Here is a 20,361-nt window from a genome sequence, read left to right as displayed (position 1 = left end):
TGGTGTGATACCTGCCTCTCCTCAGTATTTCTCTGTCTCAAGCAGATGGAGATGGTGCAAAACCTGCAGTCTGCACTCTTTATTGAGGTATAGGCTAATTCTTAAATAAAAAAACAAAACAAGTGAGGATAGTGGCAGCAAAGTGTGTAAAGCTCTTTAAAAAAAAAAAAAAAAAAAAAAAAAAAAGACAGGCAGCTTCACGGCACTGAAGATTCGGCCTCCCAGGGAGTAGCTATGTCTGTTAGGCCATCCTCCCTGGTAGCAGGTGATTCTGGAGCTGGGGTTAGTGATCCCTCGGGGCTCCACTGTGGTAAGGCTCTAGGTGTGATACCGGTAGTCCGGTCCCAGCCAACCTGAAAAAAAAAAAAAAAGTTGCGCAGCCTTCTTTGGGGGTTCTTGCGGCAGCAAAGGGTACTAAATAGCCGGACCGGGTCTGGGCATAATGCTTTCCCGCGGGAGCATTTGGTCGGCGGGGCGCTCGATTTTTTATTCAGCGGTCGTGCTCGCACCATTTTCTCCCTCCCCCCTCGCCACAGTAATGCCGAAACCGGTATGTTGTACCACCTGCGGGGAGTCTGATTTTTGGCTCTCCCACACAGGTCTTTGTCTTCGGTGCCTCCCCGGTGGGGAAGGCACCTCTGAGCTGTTGCCTGCATCTCGGAAGAGACAGGCTGGTCGGGGCAGTCAGGCCGATCCGTTCCCGCTGAGTGCGGGAACGGTGGCCATTTTGGAAACCTTTGCTGCGGCAGAGGCAAGGGCTTTAGGGGGAGGGGAATTCCCTCTTGACCTTTCTCCAGGCCCCGGCAGCCCTGTGGACCCACGGGAGCAGTCCACAGAAGGATCAGATGGCGAGCACGATGCTCGTCTGCCAGGGGCGGTCCTGACGCTTTTTCTCTGAATTTTGTGCTCCTGATGCACAAAGCGTTTATGGCTTCCCAGGCACACCAAAAAGGAACCTTAGCGCAGGCATCCTGAGGGGGGCCCCCATGTAAAGTCCATAGTTCTCAGGACCCCCAGGGATCTCTTCGGATAAAGAAGCTTCGAAGCTCTTCGCTTCCGGTGGCTGGGGCTCCAGTATCTGACCCAGCAAGTATGGGCCAAGCGGATGTGTCCCAGGCTCCTCCAACTCCCCCTGGGGGGGGACCTAGATGAGGAACTTGGCAAGACTTCTCCTCTGGAAGGCGATGATCCTAAGGTGGTCCGCCTGTTTCAGAAGGAGGAATTGGACCCGCTTATCCCATGGGTCTTGGCAGAGCTCGGAGTTGAACCTTCCTCAGGAACAGATTCCACAGGGTTCGGTGGACCCTGTCCTCGCCGGCTTGCGGGGTCCCTCCAGGACTTTTCCTCTGCATCCCATGCTCCAACAGTTGATGACTCAGGAGTGGGTTGTTCCGGATGCTGGTCTCCGTGTGGGGCATGTGATGGAAAAGTTGTACCCATTGCCCGAATAGGTCTTGGAACTCCTCAGATTTCCCAAGGTGGACGCTTCTGTGTCGGCGGTCACGAAGAGAACTACGATCCTGGTTGTGGGGGCTGCGGCTTTGAAGGATCTCCAAGACAGAAAACTGGAGGTTCTCCTCAAGCGGATTTTTGAGGTTTCTGCCCTAGGCATTCGGGCAGGGCCAATTTACGTTGGGTACAGCAGCTGTTAACGTCACAGGAGCTACTGCCGCAGGAATCAGTTCAGGCGGAGCACCTGGAGGCGGTGGTCGCATATGTGGTGGATGCCTTATGTGACCTCCTGCGGACTTCTTCCAGGACCCTGGCATCGGCAGTCTCAGCCAGGAGACTTCTGTGGCTATGCAACTGGTCTGCTGATGTCTCTTCTAAAGCCCAGTTGGGCTCCTTACCTTTCAAGGGAAAGTTCCCTTTTGGGGATGACTTGGAGCAACTGATCAAGTCGCTGGGCGAGAACAAAGTTTATAAGCTCCCAGAGGATAGGCCTAGGGCCTCCAGAGGTTTTCCTATGGCCCGCGCTCGTTTTTGGGGCCAAAGAAGATTTCGGCAGAGTAGGGCCCCGGGGGTGACTCAGCGGCAACCTGTAGGCAGGGCCCAGCCTTGGTCTCATTCCTTTCACAGCTGGTGGCCTGCCAGGGATGGTGCCAGCTCCGCTTCCCTTGGGGCCAAGTCAGCACAATGAGATGTGGGCGGCCCATTCCTCGGTTCCCAGAGTGGGGGGATGGCTGTCAAGTTTCTACGAGGAGTGGGTCAAGATAACCTCCGACCAATGGGTTCTTGATGTCATAAAACAAGGTTACGCGTTGGAATTTGCTCGGCCCATCCGAGACCTGTTTCTTCTGTCCCCTTGTGGTTCTCTCGCCAAAGACCGGTACATGCGTCAGACCCTCGATCGGCTCCGAGGTCTGGGGGCCATTGTGCCCATCCCCCAGGCAGAGCACACAAGGGGGCGCTATTCCATCTACTTCATTGTCCCCAAGAAGGAGGAGGGGTCATTCCAGCCGATCCTCGACCTGAAGAAAGTGAACAGGGTCCTCAAGATTCCGCGTTTCAGGATGGAGACCCTGCGCTCCGTCATAGCGGCGATCCGCAGGGGCGAGTTCCTGGCTTCCCTGGACTTGACCGAGGCATATCTGCACATAGCCATCCACAAGGATCATCAGAAGTTCCTTCGCTTCAAGATACTTGGCAACTATTTCCAGTTCTGTGCACTGCCGTTCGGTCTCGCGACAGCACCTCGGGCATTCACCAAAGTGATGCTGGTAGTGGCAGCGGCCCTTTGGAGGGAGGGTGTGCTCATTCACCCGTATCTAGACTCCTGGCTCATTCGGGCAAAGTCGAAGGAGCTGTGCGAGGCAGCGGTCTGCAGAGTTGTGGGGCTCCTGGATTCGCTGGGATGGGTAGTCAATCAAGCGAAGAGCAATCTTCTTTTATCTCAAGTGTTGGACTTCTTGGAGCACGATTCAATACCCGGGTGCGGAAAGTTTTTCTCCAGCTGGACAGGATTTCCAAGTTGATGCAGCAAGTCCGCCGCCTATCGTCGCTCCTCATGCCCACGGTTTGGGACTACTTGCAGGTCCTCGGCTCCATGGCATCCACTCTAGTTGGTCCCTTGGGCGTTTGCTCATATGAGACCGTTACAGAGAGCATTACTTTCTCGATGGGATCCGAAGTCGGAGGAGTTCGGATCCCGTTGCCGCTCACAGAGTCCGCAAGATCTAGTTTTGGCTGGTGGCTGATCCCAGAGCACCTGTCTCGCAGACTGGATCTCGAAGTTCCTCAGTGGATAGTGGTCACCATGGATGCCAGTCTTTCAGGTTGGGATGTGGTCTGCCAATTGCAGACGGTCCACGGAACCTGGTCGACGGAAGAGTCGAAGTGGTCCATCAATTGCCTGGAGACAAAGGCGATCCGGCTGACGCTTCAACTGTTTCTGCCAATTGTGCGCAATCGGGTGGTACAGGTGCTGTCCGACAATAGTGGCCTACATCAACCGTCAGGGCGGCACCAAAAGTCGTCCAGTAGCCGCAGAGGCGGCACAGCTCATGCTCTGGGCAAAGAAGCATCTCTCCATTCTGGCAGCGTCACAATTCGCAGGCATGGACAATGTGCAGGCAGATTACTTGAGTCAGCAACGGATCGATCCCGGGGAGTGGGAGTTATCCAAGGAGGCGATGGCCCTCAACATTCACAGGTGGGGTCGTCCCCATCTGGACTTGATGGCAACTCAGAGGAACGCCAAGGCCTTCTGCTTTTTCAGTCGCAGACGGGAATACGGAGCAGAAGAGTCGACGCCTTGGTGCTTCCATGGCTGTCCAAAATCCTACTGTCTTCCCCCTGTGGCCATAGGTCCACAAAGCTTTATGCCATTTAGAGGTTCACCCAGGGACGGTAATCCTAGTGGCTCTGGAATGGCCTCAGCGCCCGTGGTTCGTGGACCTAGCCAATCTGGCAGCGGACAGTCCTCTTCAGCTGAGTCATCTTACCCACTTGCAACATCAAGGCCTTATATTTTTCAGTCAGGCGGGTCGCTTTTGTCTAGCGGCCTGGCTTTTGTGCGGAGGCAATTGAGGAAGAAAGGTTATGCGGAGGAAGCTATAACTACCCTCCTACAGGCGCGTAAACCTTCTACCTCATTGATGTATGTTAGAGTATGGAAGGTATTTGAGATGTGTGGTGCAAGGAGCAAGGAGCAAGGGGTTCTTCCCCCGTCGGTCATCAGTCCCTCAGATTCTGTCGTTTTTACAGACGGGCTTAGCTAAAGGATTGTCTTTTAATTCCCTTCGGGTCCAAGTAGCAGCTTTGGGATGTCTCCTAGGTAAGCTTATTGGCAGTTCCCTCACGTCAAATCCTGATGTGGTATGTTTTCTTCGAGGGACGAAACATTTGAATCCTCCAATCCGTGCGATCTGTCTGTCATGGAGCCTGAATTTGGTTCTGAGAGTCTTGTGTGATGTTCCTTTTGAGCCTCTTAAGAGAGCTACCTTAAAGGACCTCACCTTAAAAATGGTGTTTTTAGTGGCTATTTGCTCAGCTAGCAGAGTGTCTGAACTTCAAGTGCTTTCTTGTCGGGAGCCCTTTCTACGATTTTCGGATTCGGGGGTCTCTATTAAGACCATTCCATCTTTTTTTTTACCGAAGGTGGTTTCATCGTTCCATCTGAATCAGCCTGTGGAGCTTCCGGCATTTTTGCACGTTGATTTGGAGGCACCACATGCTAGGGAATTGAAGCGGCTAGATCTCAGGAGGGTTCTCCTATGCTATTTGGAGATCACAAATTCTTTCCGGGTTTTGGACCATTTGTTCATCTTGTGGAATGGTGCTAAGAAAGGACGACAAGGTTGAAGGAGGCTATCTCGTCTGCTTACATTTGTCGAGGCCAACCAGTTCCTGAGGGCTTGAAAGCGCACTTGCTACATGTTGTTCGGTTTTATTAATCAGTTCAATAGTTTGCTGGTTTTTTTGATTGATATACAAATTTTCCGAATTCTTTGCTGCACCTTTATCCTCCAAGTTATTTCTGCTTTGATATTGTTTAAACTGAGGAGAGATAGGTAGCACACCAGGTTAAGAGGGGGGTGCCTTACAAGTTTTTCTCTGTCTCCATCTGCTGGAAGGGAGGCAAAACCCAGCAGTCTGGACTGATCTGTGGTACTACAGGAACGAAAATTATCAGGTAAGCACTAATTTTCCTCTGAAACTTTGTTTTCTAAGTAAACTCCCGCCTAAAGTGTTAATTTAGTTGGCACTGTTTAAAAATGTTGAGTTGAATCCATGTTTTGATTTTTTTCTTTTTCTCTGGAGTAGATTGAGCGGGAAGTTAGTGAAGCCATGAAGAAGTCCTTGAAGTACTGTGACATAGATACCACATCAGCACGACAGCCCCTGTGTCAGTATCGAGCAGCGACTATTCATCATAGGTTGGCTTCTATGTATCATAGCTGCTTGAGAAACCAGGTATTCACATTTGCACTGTGCTAACAGATATATTTTGTGGTATTTTTCCATGTCAGCACTTTGCCATTCTGTGATGCTTAATAAGTACAGTTTCCTAGTGTGTAGCCAGATGGACTCAGGACCAATGGGTTTATGCTCCCCTGCCAACAGATGGAGACAGTCAGGTTTCAAAGCTGACATCACCCTAGATACACCCCTGCAGTGACCTCAGCCCTTCAGTATTTCTCCATCTCTAGCAGATGCAGCCATGCTTTCCCTATGGGGATTGCTGTACCTTTTGGAAGAAGAAATTCTGCTTTTAAATTGGAGAAAAGATTGAGCCCTACTCTCCTACGATGATACCTAATGGACCCTTCCCCAGTTGAGAATTCCTGAGGTGATTTCCGAGATCCCTCAGAGGGGTACCTTAGTCCGGTAGCCGGTTCCCGGTGTGGAATTTGCTGCTGAAGCACCTGAAAGACAGCAGGTGCAGGAAGCAGAGTGTGGGTGGCGGTGATGGCCAAAGCCCTGTCCCCCCACAGCTGGAGACAGTCTCTGTACTTAGCCGGAAAGCGCTTAGCCCAGGTAAGTGTAAAAAAAAAAAAGAAAAGATTTCCTCCCGATTCAGAGAAGTTGGAGGGGTTTTGGTAAGACTTCCACTGGTCTCCTTGCTCAGTGCACCGTACTGACGTAATTTGATCCCATTGGGATAAGGTAAAGTGGGCTTCCAAGCGGGTTGAGCCCCCCCCCTTCCCTCCCCGGTGGGCTGGCCCCGCTTTTAGCTTGATCAGCACACCGCGTGGTAGGCTGTGACGACGCCATCTTGCACACATTTTTGTGCCTGTATTGCCCACCATAGAGCTTCAGTATGCATAGTGCATGTCGGCTGTGCGCATAACATCGCGCGCTGACACGCATACAACTTACTAGGCATGGAATACAAGTAAAACCGGGCACATGGGCTGTCTATGCACCTCGCTGCGGCCCACATCGGTGCCCGAAATCAGTGCGCATAAAATTTTAAGCGCGAGCTATATGAACACGCAGTTACCATCGCCAATGGCTCTGGCAGCAAAGAACATAATTGCCTTTCTCTATGCGCTGATTTTCATATTAGGGCTGTACAGTCTGACCTGGATTCTTGCTTTCATCATCACTGTGAGGAAGACCAAGGAGAGTTGGTCTCCCCGGACTTTGCTAAGCCCGGCACCTCCCATTCAGAGGATGGGTCAGCCACAGCCTTAACCAGAAGTATCCTGGATCTGAGTAACCCCAGGACTGTGGGTCATCCATGGAAGAGGGAAATTCAGCGGCACCTACCCCAGTACCTCCTGGGCTTGGCATGGACCCGGCTGCCTTCTCTTGTGTGGAATTCTTTCAAGGCCTTCAAGCCTTTGTACAGGCACAGTCTGCTACTTCACTTGCCCCTATCTGGACGGACCCTCAACCTGTAAGCGCTCCCTCTCCCAGTCCCATCGGCAGACCTCAAGGCATGCCTCGACTTACCAAGGGTATCCCTGGCAGGGACCCAGATGGCACGGATGAAGAAGAGGATCCAGATTCCTTGGAAGATGGGAAAATTCCCCTGGTTTAGAACTGTATTGGACCATGTTACAGTTTTTCCATAGAGACAAATTGCTGGCCCTGGTTTCCCAGACCCTGAAGATGCTGGGAGTTCCCTGGGCGGACTCTATGGCGGAACTAAAGAAGAATCCCATTCTGATTTCCCTATGGAAAGCCTCTTGCTACTTTCCAGTACTGGAAGCCATTCAGGAATTGATTGACCTGGAATGGGATGCCTCAGAAGCAAGTTTTAAAGATGGACGAGCGATAGAAACTCTATAACCACTGGATCTGGTAGCGAGGGAATGTTTGCATTTCCCTAAAGTTGATGTGCTGGTCTGTGCTGTCTCTAACCAAACAACTATCAGTGGAGGGAGGAACAGCCTTAAAGAATGTGCACAATAGGCGGATGGAACCCATCCTTAAATAGGCCTTTGATGCAATAGCAATGACCTTCCAGATTGCTTCCTGTTGTGCCCTGGTAGCTCGTTCGTGCCTGCTCCTCTCTCGGGAGGTGGATGACTCGGGGGTGAATTCCAGGGCAGTTATAGAACCCGCTGCCGCCTTTTTAGCTGACGCAGGCTCGGACCTAGTCCGTACCTGGGCCAGAGGAATGGCCTCAGTGGTGGCAGCCAGAAGACAGCTGTGGAATTGGTCAGCAGACGCAACCTCCAAGGAAAATCTCATAAAGATACCCTTTAAAACAGTGGTTCTCAACCTTTTTTCTGTCGGGACACACCTGACAGATGGTTTTCACATGCGTGACACACTGACCCATGATCGTCACAGGGCTAGATGTAAATGTACAGTTTGCATCCACGGGAACACCCCTGATCCACAATAATGGATGTAAAGCAGAATTATGACATTCCCCATTCAACTCACTCTACAAAAAAGATATTCTGGTTCTGGTGTCATCTCAGTAACAGCAACTCAAACTCCTTCTACTTTCAGGCTCAATAGCCCTACTTATGAAAAGACAACAGTTTACCACCAATGCATGTCCTCTTGAGAAAACGCAACAAATAAGACTGATAAAACACTTACATGCTAGTAAAATATCTCTGTAACAGACACAGAACCGACCTAACATACTCCCAGGATCTGTAGTAATGCACATAAACTAATCCACACACAGTTACACCTGTATTATGGAATACACTCAAACAGGAGCAACCCTATCTATGAAAAGGCAACACTACAAATATTAAATCAGGCCCTAAAAACCAATACACCTCTTATTTGGAAAACAGAACTAGCAAGCAGCTATAGATCCCCACACAGAAATAATTGTAAAACTATACTAATAAGCAGAATAAATGTTTCACAACAACTATGAACAGAATAACATCCAACAATTAAAAACTATTACAAATTCTCCAAACACCAATAAAATATTTCAAAAAAAGCAGACACATCACATAATATTAAATAATTAAAATGGCAGTCAATCAAGAAAATTAACTTAAAAAGCCACCTTTACTTACCCCCTCCAGCAGCTCTCCTACTCCTCTTCCATGCAGGCTGTAGCACACACCAGAAGCAGCAGTAGTGGCTAAGCTCTATACTCATGGTCCTCTTCCTTAGGGCCCATGTCTCTCACACACACACCATACCAGTCATGCCCCCATGACCAGTTTCTGTCTCTCACACACCAATCATCTCCCAGTCTTTGACAAACACACCAGTCACCTTCCTGAACAGTTTCTCTCATGCCATACACACACACACAGGCTTCCCACTCCCGTGTTCCACTTACATATATGGGCTTCTCACTCTCATAATCACTTTCTCTTTCTCACATACACTCACCAGTCTCTCACTCCCATGCTTGTTCTCTCCACATGCACAGGCTTCTCATTCCCATAATCACTTTCTTTCTCTCACACATACACACACACCAGTCACCTGATCTCTCTCATGCATACACACACATAGGCTTCCCACTCCCATGTTCTCTTTCAGATATACAGGCTTCTCACTCCCATGCTGTATCTCACACACTCCCAGCTTTCTCACTCCCATGCTCACTCTTCACATGCACAGGCTTCTTATTCCCATAATCACTTTCTTTCTCTCTCTCACATACACACAAACACACACCAGTCACCTGATCTCTCTCATGCATATACACACACACATAGGCTTCCCACTCCCATGTTCTCTTTCAGATATACAGGCTTCTCACTCCCACGCTGTGTCTCACACACACACAGGTTTCTCCCTCCCATGCCCACTCTTCACCTGCACAGGCTTCTCATTCCCATAATCACTTTCTCTCTCTCTCTCACACACACCCATCACCTGATCTCTCTCATGCATGCATACACACACACACAGGCTTCCCACTTCCATGTTCTGTCTTACATACACAGGCTTCTCCCTCCCATGCTGTGTCTCACACACACCCAGGTTCTCACTCCCATGCTCACTCTCTTCACATGCACAGGCTTCTCATTCCCATAATCACTTTCTCTGTTACACACACACACACACACCCAGTCTCTCTCTCATGTCCATGCTCGCTCTCCACGTGCACAGGCTTCTCATTCCCTGAATCACATTCTCTCTCTCTCACATTCACATACACACCAGTCACACCGTCACCTTACCAACCAGTCTCTCTCATATACATGCACACACACAGGCTTCCCACTCCCATGCTCTCTCTCACATAATCAGGCTTCTCACTCCCATGCTTTCTTTCACATACACCCCCACAACACCAGGCTTCTTACTCCCATGCTTTCTCACATACCCAGATTTCTCACTTCCATGCTTTTTCTCTCTCTCTCTCACACACACACATCCCTGACTGTCTCACACTCTCACATACACATCAGTCATCTCCTTGAGCAGTCACTTTCATTGTCTCTCACATGTACACATACATCAGCTCTCTGACCAGTTTCTCTCAATCACACACATACTGTCGATCAAATACATTCTCTCACTTACACACAGGCTCTCAATCACACACATTCTCTCACTTACACACAGGCTGGCTGGCTGCTTCTCTCTCTTTCTGTCACTCACTTCCTCTCCCCCCCCCCCCCCCCCGAGCACCAACGGTAGCTGCTCCTCCTCCTCCAGCCCCCGCAGGCCAAGAAGGAAGAATTCCATCGATCGCGGGAGGCTCATGCTGCTCTCTCCTTTCCCGATTACCGTCTGCTGCAATAGCTTGGGGGCCGATGCTGCAGCGGCCGCTGCTAGTTTATCACGCGGCACGGCCTTTCTTCTTCCCTCGCACCGCGTATCACTTCCTGTTCCGGGTCCGGGGGGTGGGGGGGGGGGGGGAATGCAGGCGCGGGAAGAAGAAAAGGCCAGCCGCGGATGCCACAGCTTTTTTTTTTTTTTTTGCACCGCTGGGCTTGAACGTGCTGATAGCCCGGCGGCAACGGCAGCAGGGAAGAAAGAGCAGCGGGAGGGACCGGGAGCCACGCGACACCCCTGCCGGTGCTTGGCGACACACTGGGGTGTCGCGACACACCGGTTGAGAACCGCTGCTTTAAAAGATCACTCCTCTTCATTCTCGACCTCAGGGCACTGAACAAATTTCTCTTAAAAGAAAAGTTCCAGATGGTTTCTCTTGGCACTCTGATCCCCCTCCTCAAAAGAGGAGTCTGGCTCTGCTCCCTCATCTCAAGGAGGCTTATTCTCACATAGGTATCTTCCCCAGCCACAGAAAATACCTCCGCTTCATGGTGAGGAATGCTCATTTCCAGTACAAGGTGTTGCCTCTTGGGTTGGCCTCAGTCCCTCGTGTCTTCACCAAATGCTTAGCGATGGTGGCTGCGTACCTCAGGCATCGTACGATGCATATTTTCCTGTACCTAGACTGGTTGATCAAGAGCGACTCCCACACAGGGGTGATGAGCGCTTTAGCCTTGACAGTGCATACTTTGCAGTCCTTGGGGTTTGTAATCAACTACCCGAAGTCTCACCTCTGCCCGTCTCCTCAGCTGGACTTTATAGTGGCCAGGCTGGACACGGCACAGGCAAAAGCGTTTCTGCCCTGCGATCGGGCTCTGGTCCTTGCTTCATTGGCAACCTTCGTGCGCAGCAGCCAGCAGGTGACGGCCCGCCTTCTGCTTTGTTTGTTGGGCCACATGGCGGCTTCGATCTATGTTACCCCTCTTGCTGCTTGGGCATGTGGAGGGCACAATAGACTTTGAGGTTGCAGTGGCAACAGGCCTCCCAGGACCTCAAGACCTGTCTCTTAGTCACAGAACCTCTGAGAACATCTCTATCATGGTGGGAAAACCTCTCCAATTTGGAACGGGGAATTTCCTTCCAGGCTGCCCTGCCTCAGGTGGTCCTCTCCACCAACGCCTCTCCTCAGGGCGGGGGAGCCATTGGACGGCCTCCACACGCAGGGTCTCTGGACCACTCACGAAGCCCGCTGTAAAATAAACTTTTTGGAGCTTCGGGTGATCCGTTACGCCCTCTGGGCGTTCAGGGACCGGTTGTTGTGCAAGTAAGTCCTGATCTGGATGGACAGCCAAGTTGCAATGCGGTATCTCAACAAACAGGGAGGCACTGGATCGTTCCTCCTCTGTCATGAGGCGGTGCAGGTGTGGTCCTGGGCTCTGGCACAGGGGATGTTGCTGCGAGCGACTTAACTGCCGAGGACTCCACGAGTGGTCCCTCAATCTGGAGGTGGCAGCCTGGATTTTCCATCAGTAGGGTATCCCAGATGTGGATCTCTTCACCTCCCCATACAACTACAAGGTGAACAGCTTCTGCTCCCTGTCACCGGGGTGGCGAACATCTGGCCTGCGACGCCTTCTCCCTTCAACGGGGAAAGGGTCTGCTATATGCATACCCTCCTCTTCCGCTCCTCTTGAAGACCCTGCTGAATAGGACGGAGGGACCATGATCCTCATGCGCGCCTTATTGACCCCGACAGGTCTGGTTCCCTCTCCTTTGGGATCTTATTAGGGACCCCATTCGGCTGGGGACCTTGCCCGATATGATAACTCAGAACCAGGGTACCCTGCACCATCCGAACCTTCAGGCATTAACCCTCACGGTGTGAATGTTGAGCGCCTAATTCTTCAGCCCCTAGACCTTTCGGACAGTGTCTCCCGGGTGCTGGTGACTTCCAGAAAGCCTTCCAGAAGGAAGTCCTGTTTGAAATGGAAAAGATTCTCCACCCGATGTGCAGGGCATGGCGTGGATCCATTCACATACCCCTTCCTAAACTGTTTGACAACTTGTGGCACTTTTCTGAGTCTGAGCTTCAAACCAGCTCAGTCAGGGTCCATCTTAGCGCTGTTAGTATGTCCCATAGGGGTGTCACTGGCATGCCTGTATCGGTACAGCCTTTAATGGGTTGCTTTATGAGGGGCCTGCTCCAGTTGAAGCCCCCTCTTCAGCCTCCTGTTGTGTCCTGGGACCTCAACATTGTCCTGGCTTGGCTCGGCTCATGCATCCTCCCTTTGAGCTGTTTCGTTCCTGCGACCTGAAGTTCCTCACCTGGAAAGTTATATTCCTAATGGCGATTTCTTCGGCTTGCAGAGTTGGTGAGCTTCAGGCCTTGGTTACATACTCCGCCTTACACGAGATTTTTTCATGATTCTGTAGTCTTGGGTACACACCCTAAGTTTCTACCTAAGGTTTGACTGATTTCCACATTAATCAGTCTATTGTTTTACCCACCTTCTTTCCCAGGCCTCATTCCCATCCAGGGGAACGGGCCCTTCATACTTTGGACTGTAAGAGGCCCTTGGCTTTTTGTTTAGAATACACAGCCGGTCACAGGTAGTCTACTCAGCTGTTTATGTCCTTCAATACCAATATGCTGGGAGTGATGGTGGGTAAACACTCTATCCAATTGGCTAGCGGATTGCATTGCCTTTTGCTATGCGCAAGTGGGCCTTCAGCTAATAGGCTGCATCAAAGCTTACTCTGTGTGGGCCATGGCGACATCGGTGGCTCATCTGCGAGCGGTCCCCATTGTTGAAGTTTGCCGTACCGCAACTTGGAGTTCTCTTCACACGTTTGCGGTTCACTACTGCTTAGACAAAGAAGGGCGACAGGATAGTGCCTTTGGTCAGTCTGTCCTGCGCAATCTTTATTAGGCCTGAACCCAACTCTTCCTGCCTATTACGCCTGGTTGAAACCAGGCAGTCTCCTACCGACCAGCGGCCCCGCAGTTGTGTTATGCCCGTTGGCACTTTGGCTCCTGTTGGTCTCACCTGTTAACGGAGACAGCCTGGAGCTTGATATTCATCCATATGTGAAGAATACCATCCTGCTTGTTCTAGAAGAAAGCACAATTGCTTACCTGTTAGGATGTTAGTCCTCAGGAATCCCGCCCACCACCCTGCGGAGTTGGGTTCCCATGTGTATGACTTTGTGAACTGTTTATCTTCAGAGAAAGAACAATTGTTTACTTGTAATATGTATTCTTGGAAGGCAGCTATTCACCAATCACATAGGCCTCCCTCTGAAGGAGTTGTCCCAGTCAGCAGTTATATAGAAGTGAAGGAGCCATGGGACAGCTTCAGAGTAGTAAAAGGCCTTTTTCAGAAAACTCTGGAGGAATACATGTATTTGGCGCTGAGCACAGTCAAGTCACCCATGTGTGTTAACTGGTGAACTTCTGTCTTCAGAAAGCATCTGTTATAGGTAAGCAACTTTGCTTTCCTGCTTGAGAGATTAACTTGTGATTGCAACAAAATAGGCCTTCTAGTCAGAAAAGAACATGGTCAGAAAAGGAGAATTTGTTTTGTCTTTCTTTTACAGGTTGGTGATGAACATCTGAGGAAACAGCACAGGATGCTGGCAGACCTCCATTACAGCAAGGCTGTAAAGCTCTTTCAGATTTTGAAAGATGCTCCATGTGAACTCCTTCGTGTGCAGTTAGAGAGAGTAGCATTTGCAGAATTCCAGATGGCAAGTAAGTAAGCATGATATACACAGGGAACATTTATTCCATGTGTGTGTATGTTAGAATGATTTATAAGAGTGTTTGCTGAGTAGAGAAGAGAGACATAACCTTTGATGTGATGTTGGAAATGGCTTAGACATGTACCAGAAAGTCATACAGCCCATAGATTTTATCCTTTTAATGAGTGACATATTTTATAGGTCTGAAAGAATTCACATTTTAGAAATACGTTTGCTTTGCACAAAAGAATGTTTGTTACGTAATGGAAGCTGTTTAGATAAAATGCATGTTTTATCCATGGGTGGCTGCCTGGGAATAATTGAAAAGCTACCACCCGAGATAAATGGTATACCTTGCCTTTTGGATATCGTAAAGAATATCTGCTGTTAGAGAATCAGATCTGTTCATTAGCTTTTGTTCTGCTTCTCTTACTGCCCTCTGACTAAATGCTGCTGGGCATGGTGTGCTGAGTAAGCAACTGTTGAATGTGCTGGTGGTGTTGGAGAAGAAAATGGCCAGAAGGGGGAAAGCAAGATTACTAAGGGGGAAACCATAGGTGGCTGTACTACTTTTATATGAGTTGTAGAACTTAGGATGGGCACTTGTATCTACAAGTGGTTGAAATGTTCAGTAAATCAGGGGAGGCTTATTCATAGTTCAAAGTAGGAACCAAACGGAGCAATCTTTAGGTCCTAACCTTTAATAGACAGAGAACATCTCGATTGATTTTAGATTTAGCTCACACATTCATGAAAGATTTAGCTCCACACATTCATGAAAGAGCAATTGTAGTTTTAAAAGTGTTCAAGTGATGATTCTAATTCAGTTTAATTTTTAATTTCAGGTCAAATTAGCAGTGCTGGAAAACTAAAGACTCTCTCTGGAGCTCTGGATATAATGGTAAAAACTCAATGTGCTTTCCATCTAATCAGAAATGAACTTGCAACTGAATGTGAACAGGTAAATGGACGATATGGTGCTTCCAACTTCTCTTTATTTAGACCTCGTATTCATTCTTCCCTTTAGAACATAAGAAATTGCCATGCTGGGTCAGACCAAGGGTCCATCAAGCCCAGCATCCTGTTTCCAACAGAGGCCAAACCAGGCCACAAGAACCTGGCAAGTACCCAAACACCAAGAAGATCCCATGCTCCTGATGCCAGTAATAGCAGAGGCCATTCCCTAAGTCAACTTGATTAATAGCAGTTAATGGTCTTCTCCAAGAAGTTATCCAAACCTTTTTTAAACCCAGCTACATTAACTGCACTAACCACATCCTCTGGCAACAAATTCCAGAGCTTAACTGTGCGTTGAGTGAAAAATAATTTTCTCAGATTAGTCTTAAATGTGCTACTTGAAAACTTCATGGAGTGCCCCCTAGTCCTATTATCTGAAAGTGTAAATAACCAATTCCCTTCCCACTTCGGGCCTTGTGGTCCTACTGCTGATGGGACTTTAGAAACTGCACCAGCCTTGCCGTCTTCCTGTTCCAACCCCACCCTGCCGCAGTGTTGATTCCACAGGCAGGGTGGGGGGAGGAGTAGGCTTTAGTGACAGGCTGCCCTGTTGCTATGCCCGTGCATGCACACATGTGCTGCGATACATATGTTGGTTTGAGATTGTGAGAGTGAAATGTGGTGGCAGAGAAGATTTATGGGTTGAGATTGTGTGAGGGGGAGCACAGTGGTGTAAATATGAGTGGTTGTTGGCAGGGATTTTAGAGGGTTTAGATGTGGTGGAGACAGGGTGGAAATGTTAACAATTCTTATTATCCGCAGTTCTAACAATGCTCATTCATTGTGGAGTATAACATACACAGTAATTCACAGCATGAAGTGTGCAAACTTTTAAAGCACAACAGAATAAAAATAAAATAAAAATCAGTGCCCCCCAGACTGCCCTTTCTGTGCGCATGAAACCAAAAATACGCATGTACTTTTGATGTTTATAGAATGGCATCATTATTTACAGTACTACATACACGCCTGTATGCTATTTTTTATACAGAACCCCTTTGAAAATTTACGCCTGAGTTTGAAAATTGCAGATCAGAGGCCTGCATATATCAAGAAACATGAATGAGCCCCCTTTATGCAACTTTTTACCCTTCTGCCAACTCTGAATAGTGGTACATTATCAGCTTCAGTACAGTATGCATACTGTAGACCCCTATTATCGCTTTCTTAACATACAGAATTAACGCATGCGTATGCATGTATAAGTGTCTGTATTGGTGAGTTTCATTCTACATTTTGTATTCCTTCTCCTGCCCTCTTTTTCCCTCACTTTTTCATCTCTGCTTTGGACTGTCCACTTTCTCATCCTTCCCCCAGCCTGCACCTTATGCCATTTTTCTCCAATGCTCTTCTTTTCTTCTGCTTCTCCCTCACTCATTCTTCTCCCTTTTTTAACCCCCATTCCATTGTGTCACTAGGTTTGTGTTTGGGGAAGGGGTAAGTTGTACGTGGAATGTATGTGAGGATGGTATGTTGGATTGTGAGTGGTGGTGTGATTGGACATATTGGGGGGGGGGGGTTGTTGTGATTGAATACATGGTTTTGTGGGTGCTGGTCGTTGCCGTGGGGAGGAGGTGTTTCTGAGGGTGTTTGTGTGCAGTTGTATATTTCTGAGACTGAGTATAGAGGAGATGGGAAGAGTGATGGATGTACAAGGATATGTTTTAGTGATGTGTGATGGTGTGGATGGCTGTGTGCTGATGTTCGTGGCATGTGATGCCACTGAAGTGAGGAGTGGTGAGAGTTGTGACTGGGTTTGTGGTGGTATGAGCAGCTGATGGGTATGTGTGTTAATATGTTTTTGTGGGGGTGGAAGTGTGGGTTATGTTGCTGGTGGTGTCTGAGGTGGTAGGATTGAATGGGTGGTGCCTGACGATGTGACAGGGTAAGTAGGTGTGCAGGGGAACAAGTATTGTGACTGGATTTGTGTAGGGTAAGGGTGGAGGTGTGAGGGTGTGTTAAATCTGTCTATATTGTTGATTCCTTAAGCCATTGGAATTCTTTTACTTTTTCCTTTGCTTGCATGTAGAATCTGTTATTTCCAATAAGTAATAAAAAAGGGCTGCTCTTTATTCTAACGGGCCGATACAGTACAGTGCGCTCCGATGGAGCGCACTGTTAACCTGCCATTGGATGTGCATTTTCCCTTACCCCTTATTCAGTAAGGGGCGGAAAATGCGCGTCCAACCCGCCAAACCTAATAGCGCCCTCAACATGCAAATGCATGTTGACGGCCCTATTAGGTATTGGCACGTGATTCAGTAAGTAAAATGTGCAGCCAAGCCGCACATTTTATTTTCAGAAATTAGCGCCTACCCAAGGTAGGCGCTAATTTCTTCGGGCACTGGGAAAGTGCACAGAAAAGCAGTAAAAACTGCTTTTCTGTGCACCCTCCGACTTAATATCATGGTGATATTAAGTCAGAGGTCCTGAAGGGTGTAAAAAAGAAAAAAAAATTTTTGAAGTCGGCCGGCGGCTGTCGGGTTGAAAACCGGAAGCTCAATTTTGCCGGCGTCCAATTTCCGAGCCCATGGCTGTCAGCGGGCTCGAGAATTGACGCCGGCAAAATTGAGCATCGGCTGTCAAACCCGCTGACAGCTGCCGCTCCGGGCCAAAAGGAGGCGCTAGGGACGCGCTAGTGTCCCTAGTGTCTCCTTTTGCCCGTTTCTACCGCCGGGCCTCATTTAAATACTGAATCGCGCGCACAGGCGAGCAGGCGTTCGCCCGCTCTCCCGCGGTCTTAGCTTGGTGAATCTGCTGTGGGGTTTAAAGATTAGATTTACCTGTCCTATATAGTACATTGTACAAACCTGTCTATAGGGGAAGAGCCAGTGTACCGAAGAAAAAAAAAAGTAAAACTGGTCCTAACCAGATTGAGGCACATCTTCAGTGTGCAACCTGATTCAAAAGCTTACAGACATGCAGTCTGCTAAGTGATTTGTTTAAATATATTTATATACCTTCCTCTCTCTTCGGTGGAGAGCACTGTTAACCCGCATTTGGACTCGCGTTTTTGATGCGCTAGCGTTACCCCTTATTCAGTAAGGGGTAATAGCGCGTCGAAAACGCGCGTCCAACCCCCCCCCCCCCCCCCCCCCCCCCCCCCACCCGAAACTAATAGCGCCCACAACATGCAAATGCATGTTGATATCCAAGCCGCACATTTTACTTTCAGAAATTAACGCCTGCCCAAAGGTTGGCGTTAATTTCTGTTGGCGCCGGGGAAGTGCACAGAAAAGCAGAAAAAACTGCTTTTCTGTGCACCTTCCGACTTAATATCATGGCGATATTAAGTTGGAGGCCCCAAAATTTAAAAAAAATATATTAAAAATTGGCCCGCAGCCTGCGGGTCGGAAGACGGACGCTCAATTATGCCGGCGTCCGTTTTCCGAATCCGTGGCTGTCAGCGGGTTTGAGAACCGACGCCGGCAAAATTGAGCGTCGGCTGTCAAACTCGCTGACAGCCACCACTCCTGTCAAAAAGGAGGCGCTAGGGACGCGCTAGTGTCCCCAACGCCTCCTTTTACCACGGGCCCTAAATTGCATAGGCCACCCTCCTGAATCGAGTGCCCAGGAGAGTGGCCTGTGCGCACGCCGGGAGAGCGGGTGCTTGCCCGCTGTCCCGTGCATTTTTCTGAATCGGCCTGTTAGTGCGCACTTTAGAAGTTTTATGCTCTGCTGTTAAATTATTTTCTCCAGTCCTTTTCTCCTGCATAATGTTTAATATATATCCCTCTCATACAGATCGATACAGAAAAACCTGCGGGAGAGCCTGCTGGACTCCTAAATTTTGGACGCATATTATTATTTAAATAAATAAATAAATAAATAAATATATGAAATGAAAAATGAAATGAAAAAAAGATTTTAATCAAGAAATAAAAAACATTTTTCCAAAAATGTTTATTACAAAAGATATTAATTTAATCATGTAACTCTATTAAGTAATATTTTTATACATCGTATATTTCAAAAAAATACTTACCTTCAAGTATATATCACACCAAGAACTCATTCATACTAAATGTTACCCAAACACTCATAAATAACACTCATTCATATCCCACACATACAACAAATTAACCCAACTTGTACAATGAGCAAACTAACCCAACTTTAACTTTGAAACAGCGGTATGTAATGACAATTTATAAACTATTACTAGTACCACAGTCCTTTTGATTGTAAATAATTTTGTGTTGGACCGTTGGTAAGCAGTAATCCACATACACAAAGAATACCAATAGTATACTTAGCTTAATTCATTAAGCTAAGTAACGATATGATATGATTCATCATTGTAAAATTACAAGAAAATTTAAAGAGCACAACAGAGGTGATATTCACATAAGATAAAAAATATTGACCTATGATTAAACAGAAGTTGGAGTATTAAAGTGTTAATTCAAGCTATACGATGACACCTATTATGATGGTCAATCAAGCCTAATGTGCACATGTATTATATAGGTTCTTGGTAAAAGAAAAATGTATTTGGACACTATTGGTATTCTTTGTGTATGTGAATTTATAAACTATATCATAATGGTGTTCCTCATGTCTGTTATGGTAATATCCCGACAAGGCCCTTGTTTCGCCAAACTAGCTTCCTCAGGGGAACAAACGAATGGACAGGACACCCCAAACCTCGCTGATTAAAGCTATAAATATATATAATGGTGCCTATAGCTAAGAAGCCTAAGCGCTTTGCCTTATGTGCCACCTGTCATATTCAGGCGTCTCAGCCTGTTATGCCCTCTAACTTGTGCCAGCGATGTTTAGAGGCTCCTGGATAATTATCTTCCTCTGATTTTACTAAGCCTGGTTCTTCCCAGCCAGATGAGGTTATGGATAAAGATGTCAGGAGATTTGCCTGATATTGGAACTCCTTGACTGGGTCCTCAGCAAGGGACAGCAGCTCAGCGGGCACTGCACAAGTGCCTCTTGGTTTTGGCATGGATCCTTCTGCCTTTTCTTGGGTAGAATTCTTTCAGGGATTGCCATCCTTTCTTCAAGCGTAGTAGTCAGCCCCATCCAATCCTGTCAGGTCAGTCCCTCAGGCGGAGGTCAGTTCTTCAGGCGGTGGCCTCTCCTTCTTCAGGTACTACATTTAAGTGCCGAAGTACTCCTTAAGCTGCAGGTGTTCCTGACAGGAATCCGGAGGGTACCGATGATGAAGCAGATTTTGACTCTCTGGAGGAGGGGAAAATTCCTCCGGGGTTAAAACCATATAGGACTATGTTGTGGTTCTTTTATAGTGATGAATTGCCGGCCCTGATTTCACAGACATTGAAAATGCTGGGAGTTCCTGGAGCAGATTCCATGTCTGAGCCAACGAAAAAATCTCATTTTGGTGTCTGTGTTGTTTTTTCCCGGTTATGGAGTCCATTCAAGAATCGATTGATCTTGAATGGGATGCCCCGGAGACTAATTTTAAAGGGGGTTGGACCTTGGAAGGCCTGGATCCAGTGGCGAGAGAGCATCTGCATTTTC

The 20,361-nt window shown here is 48.1% G+C and overlaps 1 protein-coding gene across 4 annotated transcripts in view; it reads left to right on the top strand.

Moving 5' to 3' along the window:
• The window catches only part of EDRF1 (erythroid differentiation regulatory factor 1), a 190,410-nt gene that overhangs the window by 130,650 nt on the left and 39,399 nt on the right, over nt 1-20,361 (top strand). For all 4 annotated transcript variants that reach the window (XM_029610049.1, XM_029610048.1, XM_029610051.1 and 1 more), the window contains 3 exons: nt 5,266-5,415; nt 13,708-13,861; nt 14,697-14,812. In XM_029610049.1, the coding sequence (XP_029465909.1) occupies nt 5,266-5,415; nt 13,708-13,861; nt 14,697-14,812 (420 nt within the window). The remainder of the gene's footprint in view (nt 1-5,265; nt 5,416-13,707; nt 13,862-14,696; nt 14,813-20,361) is intronic.

The sequence above is a fragment of the Rhinatrema bivittatum genome, chromosome 7 (genome assembly GCF_901001135.1).
Source record: "Rhinatrema bivittatum chromosome 7, aRhiBiv1.1, whole genome shotgun sequence".
Lineage (NCBI taxonomy): Eukaryota > Metazoa > Chordata > Amphibia > Gymnophiona > Rhinatrematidae > Rhinatrema > Rhinatrema bivittatum.
The sequence above is the reverse complement of the archived record's forward strand: the minus strand, read 5'-3'. Positions and strand labels throughout refer to the sequence as shown.